This window comes from Pygoscelis adeliae, unplaced genomic scaffold (genome assembly GCF_000699105.1).
Source record: "Pygoscelis adeliae isolate BGI_AS28 unplaced genomic scaffold, ASM69910v1 Scaffold95, whole genome shotgun sequence".
Classification (NCBI taxonomy): domain Eukaryota; kingdom Metazoa; phylum Chordata; class Aves; order Sphenisciformes; family Spheniscidae; genus Pygoscelis; species Pygoscelis adeliae.
In genome coordinates this window covers 2,256,223-2,278,514 of record NW_008824869.1, presented here as the reverse complement: position 1 = coordinate 2,278,514, position 22,292 = coordinate 2,256,223, and the positions used below count along the sequence as shown (strand labels likewise).

The window sequence follows — 22,292 nt, the reverse complement described above, 5'->3', positions numbered from 1 at the left end:
CTTGTGTGCCTTCTCAACTTTGCTGTGACCAGCTTTCTCTGCTCCCCTTTTCTCTGAAGTTTCCACTACTTTGCCTATTTTTGTTTTGGTTGTTGTCCTCCTACCCCTTATTTACTCCATTCAGACTAATCTCAACTTTCTGTAAGTATATTATATTTACCAATCCAGGAGTAAAGCACAATAGGAATATAGCATTTAGCTTTTAGCATCTGCCTCAGTCTCACCAGGAGCAAAAATGTGATGATTGAATGAATGGCCCATTGAAGTCAATAAAGGTCACAGCTTTACATTGTAATAGCTTTGGATGAGGCTTTAGCAAAGCTCCAGAGAATACATCTAACCTTCTCTCTCATTGATGGTAATTACACAGAATCTGCTTTAAGCCAGGTCAATACTTGCCTCTCAGCTTCTGGGTTAAAAAAAAAAAACACCCAAAACCTAAGTCAGTTAACCAATCCAAGCATTAGGCCTCCTTCAACACTTCAGTAACTTAGCTTCTCCAAATGCTACAGGAATCTGCCTCTCAGAACTGTGGTCCTAGGGCAGGTACCTCATACAAAGCCATACAGTTCTTCTGCATCTGTGCAGTATTTGGTACCGCAAAATACTACTTATTATCTGACATCACCAACATCACTTTCTATCTCACCTCTTAAAGGCTGTTACCTGCTGCTCATACTCTTCTCTAGCCACTTGTGAAACCAGAAGGAACTCCAGGCTTATCTTCACTGCAAAGGCTTGTAGTCAGCATCTCCTGCAGGAGTAACAACTTTTAATGGCAAGGCTGGTGTAAGATGGCTATGGGCTTTGATAGGTACCTACTGAGATCTGTGATGCTCATGTAGCATTTAGAAGGGTATAGCAGTCTCGAAGTACTCTGCAGATCTGAGGCTAATTTATGTCCAGGGTTCAACCTCCTTTGCTGTTTCTTCAATACTCCCTTTGTAGGGAGGAGCAAGACAAATAGCAAAAGATTCTGCAGGCAGCTGTGTCACTAATCCATGTGGCCTAACAACCTCTGCTGTGCCAGAAAAGAGACTGCACAGTTTAGTATGTCCCGTGCTTAATACTTCTCTAAAAGAACAGTAATTGCGCTGCTGCCCATGAAATCCAACAGAGGGGATATTACATGTGTTACAAAGATTCTTGGCAATAACTGGGATAGTTCCCTGAACTTCTTTGTGCAATTAATTATGCAAATAGTCTTTAGACTAACCCTTTAGATCTCATCCCAATTTCAAAGGTAAATAACAATAAAATCAGTTTAAAATTCTCTGTGAAACCTGGTCCTAAATAAGGATCCAGGACCGCCTGTGGATTTTACTTGGCATTTTCCTTCTAGTTGTAAAAGAGAATGAAAAGGCCCTTAAAGACTACTACATTTGTAGTAGTCTACTACAACTAGTACTAGTTGTAGCCCTACCTCTGATTGCCCCATGAACTAAGAACAGAAGGGAAGTGAAGGAGGAAACATAGACATCCAGGATGACAATGGCTGACCTTTCTGAAAAGATGGAACAATTCCCTTCATGCAATAGTAGAAGGAAGAATTCTTCAAAATGTCAAAAACTATTGTACATTTACTCCTTTATTAGCCTATCCTGAAGGCTCTAGATTATGACTTCCAAGATGAAACTCTTGTTCCAAATACTGTAATGAAGGAAAAGGTTACTTTTTAGACGCATGTCTGAAACCAAATGCTTCTCTTCTAACATGTGCTGTTCCTTTTCATATCTCCATTAAGGAGGGAGAAAGAGGTCTAGATTTTCCACAGGAACTAAAAATTCTTTGTATACCCTTCAGGTTGATGCAACCGTAATAACTAGAAAGAATTTGAAATTTAAACTATATGTAGAGCTTCATTTCATGAGATTTGGATGCAATGGTGTCTTAGTGAATTAAATCTGAAATATATTAAGCTCTGTAATACTCAAGCCAATGTTAAAGGGAATTTGTGAAACTACTTTATTTGTAATAAAAAGATCTGAGTGTACATAAAACTGATGGCAAATGCAATTGCAGACACAGTGGCCATCAAAGGCAAGTTTTTAGGCTGCCTTCCTAGAAGATAAAAAAGTGGTGGTTAAAGAAGAAAAAGAAGCAAAATTATATGACCCACTTTAGCAATACAGAAGAGTTCAAGCTGTCACATGAAAACAGAAGCTCTTTGCATTCCAAATGTAAATGTAGAAATACTAGAGTAAGTATTTATCTTCTAGGACCAGATCTAGAGCATAAGTATAATAAAGGAGGACTCTTTTGAGGACTAAATCTAACCCATTAGTTCTCCAGGCCTACACACGATAAATGGATCAGGTAATGTAAGATAACATCATTCTTTGTGCTACTAGTCAATTAAGCTTTGGCTTACTTTTTGGTACTTATGTTCCTGAATAATGTTGTAGTAATCTACAATGTTGAAGGCAAGAAATTACCTATAGATTGGATTGGGAACTACATGTATGCTGCTGTTTTTGTCCAGACCAAATGAAAAGTTAATATCCTAATAAATATCCTTTGGGGATTGAAGTTTTCCCAGCTAGGAAGTTATGGTGGTAACACCATGATGTGGGGTGTTGGGTGTCGTGGTGGTGGTGGGTGGTGTGAGGTGGTGTTTTTGGTTTTGATTTCGTTTGTTTGTTTGGTTGTTTTTTTAATTTGTGAGTGCAAATAAGCTTTCACATTATGTTGCTAATAAAATATATATGTAAAGTAAACATTTCATTCTAGTGCAGAATTTTTCACTGAGTGTTTGACCGAAGTAATCTGTTAAATGCTGTTTTTTGGGGGTATTTTTTGTTTTGCTGTAGTAAGTTGCCACCTTTTAGGTGGAGCCAGGTGTACATGAATCCAAGCAAACTGGCAATATACCTTTGCATCTATGATTAAGGCTCAAGTTCTTTTCATGGACCAAGAAATTTGTCCAATGAACTAGCAATTTATAAAAGTGGTGATATTTTAAGCTAGTTTAGTGTGAAGGGGGAGGTGGGGAGGGCAGGGAGAAGTGGATGTACTGTTGGCTACCTCTCATTTGCTAGGCAAATGTTAGATCATGTTAACATAGCTGTATTTCGAAAGAGATGAGCTTGGGCCTGTTTGTTTTAGGAGCTTGTCTGCATTTCTGTTCCTTTATAATTTATGGCATTCTAGTTTGTGTAAAATATCTGGAAAAAATAGCTACTTATTCAGTAATTAAATAAGAGTTGTTATATGGTCTGCCTTCTGGTAGATCTGCAGAGGAGTGAAAATTTGGGGTAAAATGAAATTTTTAAAGACAATCTCATGTTACTTCTAAAAAGAATTAGAAACACCACTTGGTCTAAAATTATGTTAGTAATGTTTAAATGAGATCAAGGTATGGCCCAAGAGAAGATAGAGAAGAAACTGAGAAGAGCAGAATGAAACACAGCTCAGCATGAAAGCCATTGTCAAGTGCTGTTTATGAAGTTGATGAGATAATGAGAAGGTGATAACGAGCACAGATTGAACAGGGAACAAAATGCTGTGGTGCTGCTTTAAAGCAGACAAGATTTACAAAGAAGATTACATCCTTCAAGATGTCTGTGTCATGGCAATTAGCTAAAATAGGATCTCAGTATTAACATAGAATATCATTTCATGCTGGTGACAGTGCCTTGGAGCAGAGCCAGAATTTCAAATAATGGGAAACATTTTCTACTAGTTTTTATTATTTATATATATATATTTATTGATATATTATACATATAATTATCATTAAAGATATATTATATTTAAATATATTTATAATTTTTTTTTTTTAATGTTTTATACTGCATCTGGTCCAGTGACTTCAACATGTGGAACCTACTCTCATTGGATAGGTATCAATGTATGGCTACAAGCATTTTTTCCACTAAGTAATTTATAAGAAATGTTCTTTTAAAAAGTTTGCTTTGAAGTAAAAGTTCAAATTAGTAGTGCTAAAATAGACTAAAACCACCAAAATACTACTGAAAGAAAACTTAAAAAAATTTAATTTAGCTGGGAAATGAACAAAATTTGTTGCCTGAATTTTTTTAATTTACAGAACTGTACTTTCTACCAAGAATTAGCAGACATGCACATGGCACAAGACTCAAGTTGAGCAATTTAACTGGAGCTATTATCAGTTAAGAAACACAGTTACTCAACCTTTTCATAACAATATGGGCAAAAACAGATGTTAGTAACATTGCAAAGAAGGCAAAGTTGTTTCATGAGGGTAGTGTTGATCAACACAGTCAGAAACACTCAGCAATTACAAAAAAAAAGCCAGCACCACCAACAACCAGTACCAAGAGCCTGTCTCTGTCTGATCAGGATGAAGGGTTGTTAGTAGGAAACATGCATATATTCAACGTGGTTCCCTCCAGACAGTCTGTCCAACAGCTAGCGCCTGGATCCCTCTTTTCCCCTGCTGCTGGGACCTGGATATGCAAGCCTATGAGGACCACAGCTACACTTCAGCTGCTGGTACAGTTGCCCCCCACCCCACCCTTATGCATACCATCACACACTGTGGATCCCTTGAGTAACCGGGCTTAGATGTGCAGCCAGCTCAGTAACTGCCCCCCGGATTTTATCATCTCCGGTTGCCTCCTGCGTAGAGAAACACACCTTCAGACCTTGTGGATCTCCCCAGTAGTCGGCCTGGACTGCCTGGTCCCTCCAGTATGCTCTTCCAGTTGTCTCAGAGACATACACATATCTGGCCCAGTCTTATGGCTGCTTTGGTAACTGATGCTAAAGCCCCTTCACCTACGTGCTGACTAGGTTCAGCTTGATATTTGCTAGTAGTCACATAGTGGTATACATCCCCCCACTTGATCCAGTTGCTGGCACCACAGGCACATGGGTTCCTATTACTCATGGTCCCCACTCTAGTTGCTGGCACACAGAGCCTCACACTCCTAGTTGCTGGCACCACACCTACCATTGTCTATTGTGACCCACGGTCTGACTCCAGTTGCTGGCAATTAGACCTCCATATGCACACAGAATAGAGAATCCCCTCGCCCAAGAAAATAGTTAGAAATGAAATTTAATAAGAGAGGACAGCTGGCACTTATAAGGTCCAGGGCATCGCCAAACAACTGTACAGACCAGCGACCAGCTCCTTATCCCTCTATTTTCCTGAGCTTGTTCCTCCTCAGACCACCTACGTCCCTGTCTTTGCTTCCTTCCATATATATCCCATAATGTTGTACAATCCCTAATTGCTCATGCCTGCATAGGCCTGTAGGTAGTAACCTGCCTTGATCTGTAAGGTGCTCTGGAAAGCCATTGACTCATCTCAATGTGTTTCACACCTGGACAGTGAGGCTGATGGCTCTTCTGTGACAGCCCCAGGAAGGGCTGTCACAGGGCCCCCTTCTCTCTGACTGAGTTGTTTGGGTTCCCCCAGCTGCCATCTTGCCTTTGTGCTCCTTTGTGTACGAGCTTTTTAATCACAGAACAAATGATGGAGTTGTTGGACAATGACTGGCTACAGTCATAGACAATATGAAACCTGATCACTACGCAATTTGAAAGCTTGAAAACTGCCCTTCTTTTTCCTGACAGTACTGACCTGCTGCTTTAGCCGTTCAAAATGGTGAATGACAGAGGAAGATTTTCCTTCCCAGTTTATGATAAACTGGCATCCTGCCAGTTTACTGCCACTGTAGCTAACAGCTCTCTCTTCAAATACCAACTTAAATAACTGTCAATTGCAGCTACCAGAACAATCCTGCCTGCACTTGGTTGTTTTTAGTATTCAAGTGCTGTCCGATAGGTAATCCATTTCAGTGGCGACAGAAGTGAGTCTTCTATACTAATATTATATATGTTTCAAACCCAAGTCGAGACCATTTTACAATAGAAAAAAATGGGGAAAAAATGTGGGTAAAATAGAAGTATTTGTAAAATGTTGACCAGAACACTACTCCTAATTTTCGAGTGCTCTTCTCATTTTTTTTCCTTCCTCAGCTTTCTTAGTCTGAGAAAAATAAAGCAGAGACAGAAGGAAATAAAATTAACAGGATGAGTAAAATAAAAAATTAAAAGGCATAGTGCACAGGTTACTTCAGATAATAAAGAATGCATTTACTGAAGTTGCTTCAGTTCTCCTACCTGCCCAACCCTATTATCAGCAGAAAAAAAACTGATCCCATTTGTGTTCAGGAGTGGAGGGATGGTTAAAGGCATGAATCCACCTCAAGCCAGTGAACTGTTTACTCAAGCTTAGCTAAATTACTGATGCAACAGTAAAGGTAGCAGTTCAAACAGATTTGATGCTGAATTCTTTTCTAATTATTTTCCTGCTTGTTTAAAAACAGCTGTAGTATCTGAAGTTTAACAGTTCATTTTTAAACTGAGAAATTGTATTTAGATGTCAGTTAGATGGTATATTTTTTTTATCTTTTGTTTAAAAAAATCAGAATAATAAAAGATAAGGGTAATGCATGAAATTTCACTGACAGCTCTGTGTGGAACTATAGAAATACTACAACCACCAAGCTGCTTTCAAACGATCCCAAACAAATACATCAGCATAATATACCGCCTGTGTTTTGTCTTGAATAGATGAGTTCAAAAGACCCACAAGCTCTAGTAAAGGCACTACTTTGCTGAATTAGCTTTCAGGTTGAATACATGGCATTTTCTTAATAAGGGACTCACTGGTCAAGTATATATTGGCATCAAATGGTCTTTTGTTTAAAAATAAATGTCAGTCTAGATATCTGGAGTTTAATCATGTTCCACCACACCGTGTGTAGAATTCCCAGCCACTGCCTTTTTTTTTTCTTTGTAGTCATTTAATAATGGCAATAATGGCAAATTCTTATTTTTCTGCGTGACCCTCAGTTAGACCCTCAGTTCCTCAACTGGAATTCTTTCTTGGGTACAAACAAAACGGCCTTGGATGAAGAGTGTAGTCTTAGCCACTACTACAAAAGCACTTAATTAGATGAGGCCAGGTACAGAAGCTATTTAGCTGGCTGACTCAGAGAAAATATTCCATGCTAGCCAATTTCTGTTCCGCATACAAAATTTTCCCGGTATTACAGTGTTCACAGAACTCAAGTAAAAATGCTATTAAAACCTGTATTTTATTTTCTATAGTATCATCTAGTATCAGGGATTGTTACAGAAAAAATTGTCTTGTTGCCACAGTAATGATATAACAGATGGTAACTGTTTTTTGTTACCATTCCAATGAGAGTGTAAAACTGATGCTCCAGTTGACTAGCTTACCTGCCTCGAAGAGGAAAGACACTCTTGCGCTAGCTGGAAGCAAGATCTATATGATTCATTCCAGCAGCCCCAGTTGGCTATTCTTTCCTACTATCTCTGCCACTCCTCGTATTCCTGCATTCATTCCAGAAAACCCCTGCAGCCCTTCGCCCTTAAGTGACCCATGGATGGTTGTGTAATCTCCTGAGTTCACAGTTTTGGAAATAAAGTGATGTAGACCTGGAATGAACTTCTGGTTAGAATGTGAACCAGAGCAGTAAATTTCAATGAGCCTGGGTTAGTTTACATTATTAATAAAGCAGTACAGTGAGTTAAATAGGAAGCTGAGGAAATGAAAAAAGGCTAACTAGAAGACCAGGTTTTATGAGTCCCCTGAAGACTCAGATTTGGCAGAGGTAGCTTTTTTTTTTTTTCCTCCTTTTTTCCCCCTTGCCTTTCTCCATGCAGTCCTGGCTGTGGTAGAACACCCCGTAGAACTGCGAGAGATCAGCCTGCATTTGGCAGATGGGCATGGGAGCAGGAGACCTAACTGATGCTGATGCGAGTGGTCAGTTCTGAAAGCTTGGCACAGAAAGCCAGCAAGGGTTAGGTGACACTCCGTCAGTCCCATCTCAGTAGGACTATCTCTACGTGTACAAACTGTGTGTAGTTATTGCAACAGTAGCTACACAGAGAGAAAAGCTAGCCCAAAAAATTGTATTCCTGGAGTAAAGAGAACACATCCTGGCAGATGTTTATTTTTTATTTTAAAGTCATGATGCATAAGTGGCGTGTAGGGTTGAGTGGGCATTTCTAAAGGCTCTACAGAAAAATAATACAAAATCCTCAATTCTTTTGAAAATACAGATCTTGGTGTCTTATATTGTCATAGGGCAGAAGGGTACTATCTCCCCTTCCTTAAGGGCTTTTTGAATGGAAAAAAAATCTGGATTTCTCCTTTAGTAATCCCTAAAGGTTCTGCTTCATTAGGTTTTTTACAGTTTCAGTAACCATACATGCTCAGAGACAAAAGAAGCTTTATCTGGCAGTCATACTACAAACAGCATATGGTCTCTATGCAGGAAGAAAAGCTACCTCAGGACACAACTGTATTAGATTTCACTTAAAAGGCATTTCTAAAGAAGGTTGTCCAGTGTGTGAGCTCAGAGAACGTCCCTTCCAGTTCAAGAACAACTGGAGAAATGACAGTGTAGCTGTAAGCTGTTTAGTTATGTTTCCTCGTAGTTGCTAATCCAGTACCTCTACATTTCTAGAGCAGCACTGTGCCTGGGTTATTGTCACATTATTCATTACGTTATTATGATGTTCTGAGTTTACTCAGAATAATTTCAGTCTTCTGTTTCTTGAAAAATCGTGGCATTATTGCTACTGGGAAGCTGAAGAATATTGTTATTTATGAATAAAAGGTCTGTATTTGCTTTTGAATGTAACATCCTTAAAACAATGTTCCATGTAGCAAATGACTTTCCTTGCAAGTAAAACATTTTCAACACCACCCAGAGAAGGTGGGAGAAGTAACTCAGGCTTTTGAGACTGACGTCCAATCTATGTTAAGTAGCTAGTTAAGAAGAAACTGTTTTATCCCTGACCTATCTCATTTGGTGGATCACTATCATCATGGCTATTCAAGGATCATACTAGAGTTCTCAAAATGTTAATGGTCAGCTTTACTAATTATTAAAACTAAGAAAATAAATGGTAAAGAAGAAATAGATTGTGCTCAGAACCAGAGCGCTGGTTGTTCAGAGAGTATTTTGACGTAATTTATACATTCATTAGCAATTTTCTGAACATCTAAACTGTAAAATAACTGTTGGTAACAAAGTTTATCAGCAAATAACATTTACTTCAAGAAATGCAGGAATTGATGTAGTAACACATTTATTGATCACTTTACCAACTAAAGATACAATTTTATACAGTCAGTCAACAGCAGTAACATACTTTATGAGAAGCTATGCTTTAAAAAATGGTGTTTACAATATAGATTTCACTACAACTTTTCAAGCCAAGCTTTTACAGTGCTAATCAAACAACTGCTGTACTTGAACTTTTTCCCTAAAACATCAACAATAACGTTGTAGACAAAGTAGCTTTTCCATTGTTAATGTGGGTTTAGAATTTAACAAGACAACTTTAAAAGGTTTAAAACATCCATAACATTGTCATTACTTTAACATTCACACTGATAAAGTGATACATTTAATACTTTCTAGCATTAATAAACAGTGTAAAAATATATTGCATATATATATATAAATTTGTTTCCTTTTCCTGAAAAAACCTAGTACAAACTAGTAGTATATGATCCCCCTTCAAGTTTCTTTTATTTATTTTAAAGATTGAATAGTAGTAGTTTTAAATTAACAGAAACAAAGATATGGAAATAGAGAATCACTGTTGTGCTGCCCCATAACCTCTTGGCACGGTTACTAAGCATATTAACCCCTTGATAATGGTGGTTCCATTTTTGCTAACACCAGTTAGAATTTTGGCACTGACTGCAGTGGGGATAAGATTTTGCCCAGTGTGCTTTGCACTGGATGGTGCCAGGCCCCCTTCATCAAGTGGTTAAAAATCTTTGCTTAGGATATGTTTATCTATTATAGTTAAGATTAAGAAATGCTATGCTCAAGCTGTTCATTTGCAATAATGAAAAAAAAAAAAAGGTTCAGTGTTAAATTAGTGAGGAAAAAAGTAAACTTGTAAGGTTAAATGATCATGTAAAATTTTTACCGTGTTGAAAATTTCACAGTGAACACAGTAGGCTAGTACAGCTGAATGTTAATGTTTGCAATGCCTGCAATTATAAATATTGCAGGTAATTATTAGCACACAGCAGCTTCCTGGTTTTCTGGACCAAGATGAAAGACAAATGAAAATAATAATAAGAAATAGTAAGATTCACTGAAGGTTTTTATCATGCTGTACAGTCCTCCAAGGAAGACTATGTCAAGACCTATCTCCATATCACAACTATTTAACGACTAAATTTTTATTAGTGCTCTAGGTAATCAAAGACAAAACAGTTTTGCCTCTATGCTTTATGATCAGGTCCTGACAGAATGCACATCCAGATTTGTGCAAATAAAGAATCAATACATCTAAACCAAATTAGAAATGGATGTTGGAACAGCATGAACAGATAAACAAGCTAGCAAAGGAATAAAGCATAATGTGGATAAATAAATGGTTTATGACTGAAGAAAACCAACCTCAACATTCAAAAATTATACTTCTATATAAATATATATTTCTCCTGCAATATTTAAATTGGTGAAACATAAAACCTTGCTAAGAATAAACTTCAATATACTTATCCAACATTGACCATTTCTCTGCTTTACAGAATATAAAGACAAATTACTTTGTATTATAAGCATTATACAAAATTTACCCTGCTGCAATAGTTTGCCAAAGCTGATATATTCTGAACCCAGCACAAAGATAAAGACAAACACACTTTTGTTGCATCCTATAACTTGTTTTTGTCTATGACCTTGCCATTTCATACACTACAGTGCTAACAAAAATAGTTTGCCAACAGGATTTTATACAGGACATCAGAGTTTGTAGGTTAACTGACCTTACACAAAGCCTTTGTAAAGAGCTAGTATGCATTTAGCATGAATATTACAGACATACAGCATTTCAGTTGCATTAATATAACCCTATTTAACAGAGCCAAGGCTGCATTATTTCACATTATTTAATTACTTTGTTTAAAAACAGCATCTGAGTAAATGCAAGCATACAGAAACTGATCTGATGTAAACTGGAGCTTAAAATAATTCACCATTGTGGGGATACAGATTGCCATCTTTTTTCTTATTTTGTTGATCATCCATAATATAGCTTCTGATCAAAACGTAAAGATGGATGAAATATGAGTGTATTTTTAGGGCTACATTTTTAATTAATGTGAATGTAACTTTATTCACGTTTGTGATCTCTTCTGAAAAATGTACAAAGTAATAGAAAAATCTTGAATAAAGATAACTGAAGGTAAGGGCAAATTATCATGACCTTTAAGACCTTTACAAATGCTTACAACAAAACTCACTTTGTATAGTGCCATAAGCTCTGCAGTAACTCACAAAAAGAGATGCTGTGTAACTATATTTGAAAATTAATTCATTGGCTGTTTACCTGCAATGGAGTATGGTAGGTGCTTAACATTTTTCCAAATCAGGTTAGTCAGTTGGGCATTTCAATGCCAATTTCCAAATGTAAGGTATTTAAAAAAAAAAAAGCCTCTTCTGTAGTCTTGCCACTCATGTATATATATGCCCCAAAGTAGTGCATGTGTGCATGCACTTGTGTGTGTGTATGATTATGAAAAAGAACTTATTTAAAAAAAAAAAATTTCAGACTACCAGTATTGCAAATGTCTGTCAAGAATACCCAGCAAATAGGCTGGCTTTTTTTCCCTTTTATTTATTATCAGGCTTGCTCTTGCCAAAGTCTACCTAGAGTGGATGATCAATTAGTTTGAATGAAACAAGCCAATTCAAACGTTTTCTGACAACAAAGTAAAGAGTTATATCTTAAACTTGTTTTGAAATCCACCTTCTCCATATGAATTTTGAAGGACTATAGCCAAGGTAATATACTGAAAAACATTAAAAAATACTAAATATATTACAGTTATTTCTCCCTGCAAAAACAAATTACTTGGACAATTAAGACATGGAGTTCTATCTGCAATATTCTTTAGCTTCCTGAAGCACCATTCTTAGCTGGGACATCTCTCAAAGCATTGTTTTTTAGTTTAACGAGCAAGCATGAATACAACTAAAGATCTCTCACTAGTTTTGGGATTCTGAAGACTTAAAGAGAACATCCCAGCCCATCATTTCCAGCTTATATTAGGTAAGCCAAATGGGCACTTTTGTGCACAAAATGAGTAACTGAATGTCTAAATGCTCTTTTATGGGCAAACACTCCAAATACAGGAGGTACACATGTATCAAGTTGAGGCACTCCAAACTGTGAGAATTTCACACAAGTTTGAGACCTGTCATTAAGCTTCAGGTATCTCGTTTTATAAAGGTCTATGCAAGACTCCAGTCCATAGGCATTGTACGACAGTCCTGTTTCCTGTTCCCACCTCAATATCTCATGACTTTGTACTTACTAGCTGATGATGAACAACTGTGTGTATACATAGTGAGTGCCAACTTGCTTCACAAAGTTGGGGCAATGGAAAATATAGGGCCCATGCAGGGCATAATTTTAAATGGTCTCTTGAGAGCACTCAGAAGAAATCTTGCTTTCACCCTGACTCTGTCTCTCCTACTTCCTCACTATGGAGAAACTCTTCTTGTCACACCAAGTCTATGTTAGAATCACTGAAAAGTGATTTCCCCCAGAAATAGGAACAGGGTAGACGTGTAAAAACATAAAAGCCTCCTCAGATCTTTACCTTCAAGCTATGGAGGGAGAATGGCAGTGTCACTAACTGGGCAAGCCGAACAGCATTGGCTGCAGGACTAGAGTTTGGCCCTAATAAGATTTAAGGTTTGAATCAACATCTATATGGTTGAATTACTTAGCTGGATCCAAAGAGTATGTGTATACCCACACAAACCTGTAAAAGTCTTGTGTATTACATTAGTTATTACCAACTAATGGACAAGCCAAGAACACAATACTCACGCTACAAACAATGTACACAAAGGTGTAGTTATTTTGGCACATACGCAAGGCTAACAGTCAGTTAAGAGGACACGTACTAGTGCAACACATTACATCTGCTTTGTCATGAAGGTAAAAGGTTTGTTTCTTGGCCAGTGCAAACAGAACTCTTATTCATGGATGACAGGCACATGCCCCCAGAATATATGCATCGCTGAAAGGCAGGGTTATGTTTTGCATATCATACATGCAGGCACAAAGAATTAAATTTTATTTTATAATTATGACAAACCTTAAGGAAAAAAGCTATCAATTACAACTTTAAAGTTTTGGGTTTGGAGAAAGATACACAAGGATTTTCTCTACAGATGGTTACAGATGGCTGGGATACCTATCACTTGCAAGCCAAACCCATAGCAGTCATTTGCCTTTTAGTTCTGGCTAATTCCAGCTACCATAAAAAAATATTGAGTCAACAGAGCGAAAATATGGGTGACTGAAATGCTAATTCATGAACAAAGCTTTCTATAATGCCAAACAGCTGTCAGAGGATTTTTTAGTTTAGATAAGGTCAGTAAAATACATGGAAAATATCATACTTCAATCTAAAATATCTTTGAAGGACAATCTCTATGCTGATGAAAAACACAAATTGTGACATGCAAGTAGTTTTGAAATCTCCCTTTCCGTTCCCTAAAGTGAAAAAGAGATAAGAAATATTGTAGGTTTAAAAAAACAAACAAAAAAAAGGTTAGATCTTGGCCACTGTCCAATATTCAACATTTCCTTTGGGATTCCAAATATTTGATTACAATTAATGACAACTGTTCACATAGGACTGTTGAAACAATGTATGTTTTTTAGTGTCTGCTTCTCAGTAACACTATTGTGATAGCTTTGATAGCCATAAAAAGCAGGACAATAATTTTTGTTTCTGATATTTACATATTGATAGGATTGTTGCAAAACTCTCAACAAGTAACTAAAGCACATGGATAGAAGGAATTAGTAAGCAAGCACTGATAAGAAAACCCATTTGACTTCTGCATATTTTATTTAAAAACTACGTTATTTTTAGAAAATTATTTGTAAGGACTATTCTTTTGCCTCAGTGAGGATTTTTATTTCTTGTCCTCAATCTTGCAAAGGCTTTGATGGTCAGGTTAAGCCTCAGTAGAGATACAGGTAAGACTGTGTACTGCCATAGTATTTAAGAGTTTAATTTTAAATGAACAGTATAATTTGAGTTTGTTCTTTAAGGCAGTTATTGCTAAAAGCTACCTGAACTGTCTGATCACATTTCTTTTGGTAGCATGTTCAGAGGCAATGAAAGCAAAGATAATTAGGAACAACAGGGTTTTATAGAAGATGTTGCATAGAAGAGCGTTGCATAGCGTAAGATGCTGAAAATCAGACTGGAAAGTTAGATGGAATGAGTTGAGATGCCCAAAAAAAAGATGAATGTAAACCTTATTAGGTACCCATGTCCTTACTTCAGACATGACATTTAGCTACAGTCTAGAGTATGGTGCACAGGAAGAACATATGCTCTACAACACTTCAAGGGTTGAAAATGGGTCACCTCCTGCACCTCCTGAGCTATCCCTTCCCCTCATCTCTGAGGTACCAGCTGTACTTGCTGTCTGAGAGTTGAGGGAATGGCAGATGAACAAGAAAATGTACTTTGCCTCATTCTCAAGCAGGCCTGGAACTTATGGCTAACATTCAAGCTAGTATTTAGGCTTTCATTTTCCTACAGATATTAGTGGAAAAGTAAGAGCTTAAGTGGCTTAAGTTCAGCTTAGGTGGCTGAACCCCTAATACACAGCTGCATATGGTGCTTTTATTCATAGCCCTTATCTTCCACACCAAGTGTAGTAAAAGGGAAAAATCTTTCCAAAGTACTATCTTTCCAGCCACAACTTCCCTTTGTCACTGTCATATCAGAATGACTTCTTTTTTTTAAAGCTATCCAACTGTAGAAACAAAGAAGAAACAAAGAAGCGTGTTCCTCAAAATAAAATACTGCTATCTGAAGCAGGTTTTTTATATATATATATATTTTCTCAGGTCCTGATCCAAAGCTTACTATGCTATTGAAAGTATTTCAAAGAACTTTGCAAAGGTCTATACAAAGTGCTTTGGTTCATGGCAGGGATTTTATACTGTACAAGTAATGCAAAGTAAACTCTGGCAGAACCCCAGCTAGTTCCATCAGCCTCTTCTAAGCAGAGTAGCTCAATTTCTAGTCTATGTCAGCTTGGATCTGCCCGCATTCTCAATTCCTTTGCATGCCTTCTATCTTATGAGGGTGCTGGTCTCTCTCACACTGTGAACTAGCAACTTAAAACCTAATTATACCTTAAAATCTTCCTAACCAATCACTCCTCCTGTGTAGCAACAGTCTGGCCTTACTGACGCTCAGTATTTGGGTACTTGAGAAAGCCTGTCACTTGTGCATCTCAGGTTAGGTATCACCTGATATGCCAGACAAGGCAGCTAGCCAGCAACAAACAGCCAGATCAACAGTGTGCTGAAAGGGCTCTGCAGTAGACTGGACTTCACCCTTCATTTGGGCTGGGTCCAGATCTTTTCAGTTACCAATGAGTTATGAGTCAAGTCTTAAAGTCAATGGGAAGAACAGGGACACTGGTTTTGCCTGGAACTTAGCTGAAGGATTTATCAATGGTTAGAGGCTTAGCCTTCTTATTCATAAAAAACAGGTCTATCCTGGAGCCTTCTTCAGGTGCACAGGCACCAGTGATGTAGAAGAAGGTTCTATACGTTTAGACAGTTCACTACCACGCTGGAATAATTTAGCATTGTTGGTATCACAGTATGCTATTTTCTGCCTCAGAGTGTGACAGGTCACCAGTGCAACACAGTAGTGGATAATCCTTCATTCCATGGAAATTTTTCTTCAGGAACAATAGGCAACTCTTGGAAAGGCTTCACAAAGCTGGATGCTTCTCATCTTGGGCATCCTTGTATACATCAAAACTCTTCCCAGGTAACCAGAGCCAACCATGGGAAAAGCCACTTAAATCTTTACAAGAACATGTGCTGAGTTTTGGCAAGCCTCCCTCCCTCTTCAAAACAAAACCCAAAATAAATTATAAACAAACAAACAAAAAATCTCCAAGTCCACAAGGAAGTCCTTGCCTTTGTTTGCTATTTTTGTTTTGGTTTCAGACTGATGTATGGGCTCAAAGAGTCACTGGAGGCAAAGTTACAAGAAAAGCTACCATTCAATGTCAGAAAAACAAAACGTGAACAGTTTAGGGGCTGAAAACCAGTGCTCTGTTTCCAGACATTGGCCAAATACAGACTGTTGACCTGCATGGCACATGACAGCACACACTGCTCACTAAAATTACGTACTCTGAGTGGGATGCTGATATGGGTGGGGGGAAAGCAATAAATTTATTAACCTTTATTCAGAGTCAAACGTGAAAATCAGTGCATCAGCTCTTTTTGAAAGAAAGCAAAGCAGAACTGCTAGCAGCTGTTTTTGAATACTAAAAATCTTATCTTTCATAATTTTAGAGAAGCAGAGTAATACATTAGGGTACTTGTCCAGCTCTTGTGGAAAATTGGACCAGCCTTTTCTCTCCTTTTTAACCAATATAAAAAATGAGTTATTTTTATTCCTATTAAGCTGTTTTGGCATTCTGGGCCCCAGGCAGGTCACACTCAGCTGCCTGTACCTTAAGCCTGTGGAATTGGTTCTCCTTCTATAGCAGTGGAATGCCATTCTCATCAGTACTATTACTCCTAAGTTAGGCAGCAAAAGTGAACAGAGAAGTAAATCCCTAGGCTTCAAACAAATCTAACATAAAATGTAGCCTTGTTATAATAGTATATTCGTGGGGGCAAATTGCACCTAATTACATGGATATTAATTGTAAATGTCCTTATTCCAAGAGGCCATAAACTTTCCTTACATATGTTATAGCTTAAAGGGAATACATCCCAATGTATGTGCATAACAACATAATCTGATTGGCAGTGTTTAGTCATAATCAATATTTTAAAGCATTATTAGCTTAATGCCCCCTTCATTTCAAATGTGAGGCAGTGCAAACTTGAAAACAGACTGCAAAAAGCTTTGATAGATCTTTAGTAATGTCTTGTTCCTCACCTCTCAGGTTAGTACAATAGCTCCATCCAAATCCAGCCAGTCAGAACCATGCTACAAGTACACACAGTAACAAGCACAAAGTATAGACAGGAGGAAAGTAAGGGCTGGTATTTTCCACCTCTTTCTGTTGATGTTAAATACTTTGGAACCTATATTGTCCTAGAAATAGCTTTTTTTCAGTTTTTTTATGAGTGGTGTATGACATTTACAGGCTAGAACTTTGTACATTACAACCACTTACTCCCCAATAGCATATTGTTGAATGTTTTAACGAAAGTGCCAGATCCCGTATAAGACATTTTAAAAAAGCCCCAAAACAGTAGTCAAATCAAACTGCATAAACAATGGGATATTCTTCAGAAAGACTGCTATGAAAGACCCTCTTTTCAAGAGGTTCTCTTCAACACCCTCAGGGCAACTGGACATTTAGGAATGTTTGAGATCTTTTGCTTGAATTGACAAAGTGTGGTATAACTGCTCTTGACTTTTTTTTTTGTCTAAAGCTCAACAAAATGATGTACTTTTTTACCGATATATTTATTTTTGCCAATATACGCATGAGGAATGTAATGAAGTGGCATTGTGCTGCAAGTAGCTCAGCAGATGTTGAAATCAGTTCCAGTTCCTGAAAACAACTTCTTGACAACATAGTCTTAGCATTCACAATAACCAAAACATGTGGGATTCATCTACATCATTCTCGCAAATATTTTCTCTTCCCCCCTCTTTTTCTCCCTCTGTGTTGTAAACCCTCAGCCTTACTTGCTTCCTTGTACTTTATGATCATATGTGCCTGCATGCTTATAGCCAGATACATATCCTGAAGCATCCACCAGATCTTCTCGGCCAGCTTTGCCTTTTCCTTTCCCACTGGGATCAAACCTCTCTTTGTGAGAACCCGTGAATTTTGATGTATCTGTAAGGCGTGATACAGTTGGAGATGAAATGGCTTTCTGTTGGAAGAAAGAAAAGAAACAAAAAACCACATCAGAAATGAATTATTCTTAATACACATATTTGTACATGTGTCCTGGTTTTGGCAGGGATAGAGTTAATTTCCTTCCTAGTAGCTGGTACAGTGCTGTGTTCTGGATTTAGGATGGGAACAAAATTGATAAGGCACCGATGTTTTAATTGTTGCTAGGTAATGCTTACACTGGCCAAGGACTTTTTAGTTTCCCATGCTCTACCGACTGAGAAGGCTGCAGGTGCACAGGAAGCTGGGAGGGGGCACAGCCAAACTGGCCAAAGGGACATTCCATACCATGTGACATCATGCTCAGTACATAAACTGGGGGAAGCTGGCCGGGGGGGGCCGCTGCTCGGGGACTGGCTGGGCATCGGTCGGCGGGTGGTGAGCAATTGTACTGTGCATCACTTGCTTTGTGTATTATTACTATTATCATATTATTATCATTACAATTTTATTTCAATTATTAAACTGTTTTTGTCTCAACCCACGAGTTTTTCCTCACTTGTGCTTTTCCAATTCTCTCCCCCATCCCATTGGGAGGGGGAGGGGGGAGTGAGCGAGCGGCTGCGTGGTGCTTAGTTGCCAACTGAGGTTAAACCACGACAACATGCTACCAACATTTAAATCTTTGCTAATGACGACGACTATGTAAATATATACTCACTTCCAGCAAAATGATACAAAAAAAAAGTTTGTTTCTTGCCATTACATACAATGACAATAATCATATAGCCAAGAACAAAGTAGTGCAAGTTATGTCAAAAACTTTTGGAAGAGACTGTCAATATGAGACACTTCTGATTAATAATCAAGTTCTAAGCACCAAAGATATGAAGAAGTCATAGGGAACAGCCATGTTCAAAAACTATTACGTCAACATCCAAGCATAAAAGCCTGGCTCCACCAATATAGAAAAACCAAACCAATACAGCTAGAATTCATTGCTTCAAGAGACAACTTCATTCTAAACTCTAGGATTCATTGGAAGTAACAAACTAGAAGGACTGAGTTATTTTCAATGTTAGCAAATTAGGAGTCTATGAAATGGCATTGAGCAAAGACTTTCCTCTACGTTGCTTCCACTGAGTCATATCAGGCTACTTAAAAATGAAAGTTTTGCTGTCATTGAGACAAAGAAAATTTGAGTACACAAACAGAAAGAAAAAGATATTTCACAGAACAATATAGAGACATGCTAACCTGTGTGCTTGGACTGGGAGCAGTCTCTTTGATCCTTAAGTTTACATTTTAAAAACAGAAGAGAAAGGGCACTAAAGGAGAAGGGAAAACACAAAAGATTTTTGTGTAGTAGTGGAAATGGGGCTAAGATGAACAACGACTGATAAAATTTGGATATCTTTATGTGTGCCACCCTGTTAGGGTGCATTTTAGAGACAAAAGTGATATGGGCTTCACTGCAGTGAAGTAAATGTTCTGGGAAACTTACCTTTCATCAAAAACCTCATTCCCCCTCTACCCATTCTCAGCCCAAATAAATGCCCATTAATGAGACCTAACAAACAGGTTTTTGAAGTAACCCATAGCTCTTCCATAGGATGACATATGTCAAATATCTTTTAATGCTGAACATTAAAAGATCAGAGACTTGGAAAAGATGCTTGAATCTGTACCAAGAGGAACAGGATACTTGGATTCGGTTAGACTGAGAATGAATGCTACAACTTGTACACCATGGAAGCCACACGTCCTCCACACCATTTAAATAAAAGCTGTTTTGAGGGAATTTGTCCACATACAAAACTACTTAACATACTCAACACATGACAAACATACTCCAAACATACTCAACATATGACACATACAATACTGCACTGCTCTACAGCATTACTTTCACATAAGGCCCTGAGGAGAAAGGTGTTGTGGAAGTGTGAGTGGTGTCACTATCTGAAAGAAAACGACCACTGGAGCATTCATTTCTCAAAACAGCATTGCTGAATCACCTTTAGGGACTTTTGCCTTGCAGTCTCAGAGTACTATTTGCGGAAGTGGTTATTTTTCTATATTGAAAAACAGAAATGAAGACAATGCTTAGGAAAAAGTATTGCTTCTCAATACATACAATTTTCTTGTCCACATTGGCCTGCTAGCACCTTATAACCAGGAAACCTGTATTCACAGTAGAGCTAATTAGAAAAATACACCCTGTGATCAGTAATTGTGTTAGCAGCCCAGCTAGATAAAATGAAAATGCAATAAAAATGTATAAGCTGAGACATCAAAAGCAGCAAAGTAAAAACTCCCGGCCTGGTGCCCTTTCTGTTCCTCAGGGTATTAGTAAATAGAACAGGTTGTACACACAGTCACACAACAGAACCAAAGATTGTGTGGCCACTGGAAATTACTCTGACAACTCGGGAAAAACAAAGACACACACTTCTGTAAGAGCGCGTAACCTGTTAGCTCCACCCTGGGCACAGGCACTAGGAATTCTGTCCTATTTTAAGTCTTACTTGTGAATCACTGTTTTGTTTGGTAAGTGAAGGGAAACATGGGGGCTTGTACCTTGAACAAAAATTCTGGCACAAACCTGTAAGAATAAGCTTTTATATGGTGTAGCGTTTCCTGTTATGCAGTGTTCATGAGCAAGAACCCAGCCACTATTTGAAGACAAACTGTCAGACTACTTGACTGAACAAAGTCTTCCACCAACCACCATTTTGAACCATGAAGCATCTATAGTAGTGGGCAGTACATGTCTCACCTAACTCGTACAAATACATGTGTCCCCCCACATTCCATTTTCATTTTAAAACCCCTGCAGGTCATAACAGCTGCAGGAGCATACTAATAAAGGCTGACCGTAGGACAGAATACAGGTGGGGAAGTTTCTTACGCTTGTTCAAGTTATTACTAGATCATTCTCCCTCCAAAAGAACATACGATGCTTCTTACTAAAGGCATTTTCTTAACTATTAGCACACTTCTTGTGTGTTCTTAACAAACTTACTAAGAAAATGAAGATCCCATCTGTGACTCTCCCCATGTAAGCCAGCAAGGAAAAAGCTAGGGCATGATACTTGCCAAAGTATCTTTCATCATCCCAGAAGAAGCTGCAAGAAAGCTTATCATATAATCAAAGGACTAAAATTTGCTCTATGTTCACTTATATAACGCTATTGCTAAAAGCCACAGGATGCTACCAGTAACAAAAGCTGTTTGTACTGTTGTCGTGGTTTAACCCCAGTTGGCAACTGAGCACCACGCAGCCGCTCGCTCACCCCCCCACCAGTGGGATGGGGGAGAGAATCGGAAGGGTAAAAGTGAGAAAACTCGTGGGTTGAGATAAAAGGACATTATCCACCCCTTATTCTATACCATCTACGTCATGCTCAAGTCCTATATTTTCAAGTACAACGTCATTAACCACCCACCCCGCTTTCCATACTTTGATATAACACACAGATATCATTCCCTTAGTCTATGAACCACCCTTGTGGAATGTCTGTAAAATGTCCAGAAATGTTCATGAAATATCCATTGAGTTCCTTTAGTCCGTGACTTTGGGCTCCATCTGAAATCGTTCTTCTTTCGGGTCACTTGATAGAGGGGATTTACAATCAGACTGTAATTTGGAATATGCATTCTCCAAAAACCCACGACGCCTAAGAAAGCTTGAGTTTCCTTTTTGCTAGTTGGTGGAGACATGGCTGTTATTTTATTGATCACATCCATTGGGATCTGACGACGTCCATCTTGCCATTTTATTCCTAAAAATTGGATCTCTTGTGCAGGTCCCTTGACCTTACTTTGTTTTATGGCAAAACCAGCCTTCAGCAGGATTTGGACTATTTCCTTCCCTTTCTCAAAAACTTCTCCTGCTGTGTTGCCCCACACGATGATATCATCAATGTATTGCAGGTGTTCTGGAGCTCCACCCTGTTCCAGTGCAGTCTGGATCAGTCCATGGCAAATAGTGGGGCTGTGTTTCCACCCCTGGGGCAGTCGGTTCCAGGTGTATTGGACGCCCCTCCAAGTGAAAGCAAACTGTGGCCTGCACTCTGCTGCCAAAGGGATTGAGAAAAATGCATTAGCAATATCAACTGTGGCATACCACTTCGCTGTCTTTGACTCCAGTTCGTATTGAAGTTCTAGCATGTCTGGCACAGCAGCACTCAGCGGTGGCGTGACTTCATTCAGGCCACGATAGTCTACTGTCAGCCTCCACTCTCCATTAGACTTCCGCACTGGCCATATGGGACTGTTAAAGGGTGAACGAGTCTTGCTGATCACTCCTTGGCTCTCCAGTCGACGAATTAGCTCATGAATGGGAATCAAAGAGTCTCG

The 22,292-nt window shown here is 38.4% G+C and overlaps 1 protein-coding gene across 1 annotated transcript in view; it reads right to left on the bottom strand.

The window, feature by feature from the left end:
* Window positions 1-14,883: 14,883 nt before the first annotated feature.
* Window positions 14,884-22,292, bottom strand: part of TPPP (tubulin polymerization promoting protein) — a 64,208-nt gene continuing 56,799 nt past the window's right edge. The window contains exon 3 of the mRNA XM_009324487.1: window positions 14,884-17,967. Coding sequence (XP_009322762.1) covers window positions 17,773-17,967 — 195 coding nt within the window. The 3' untranslated portion in view covers window positions 14,884-17,772. The remainder of the gene's footprint in view (window positions 17,968-22,292) is intronic.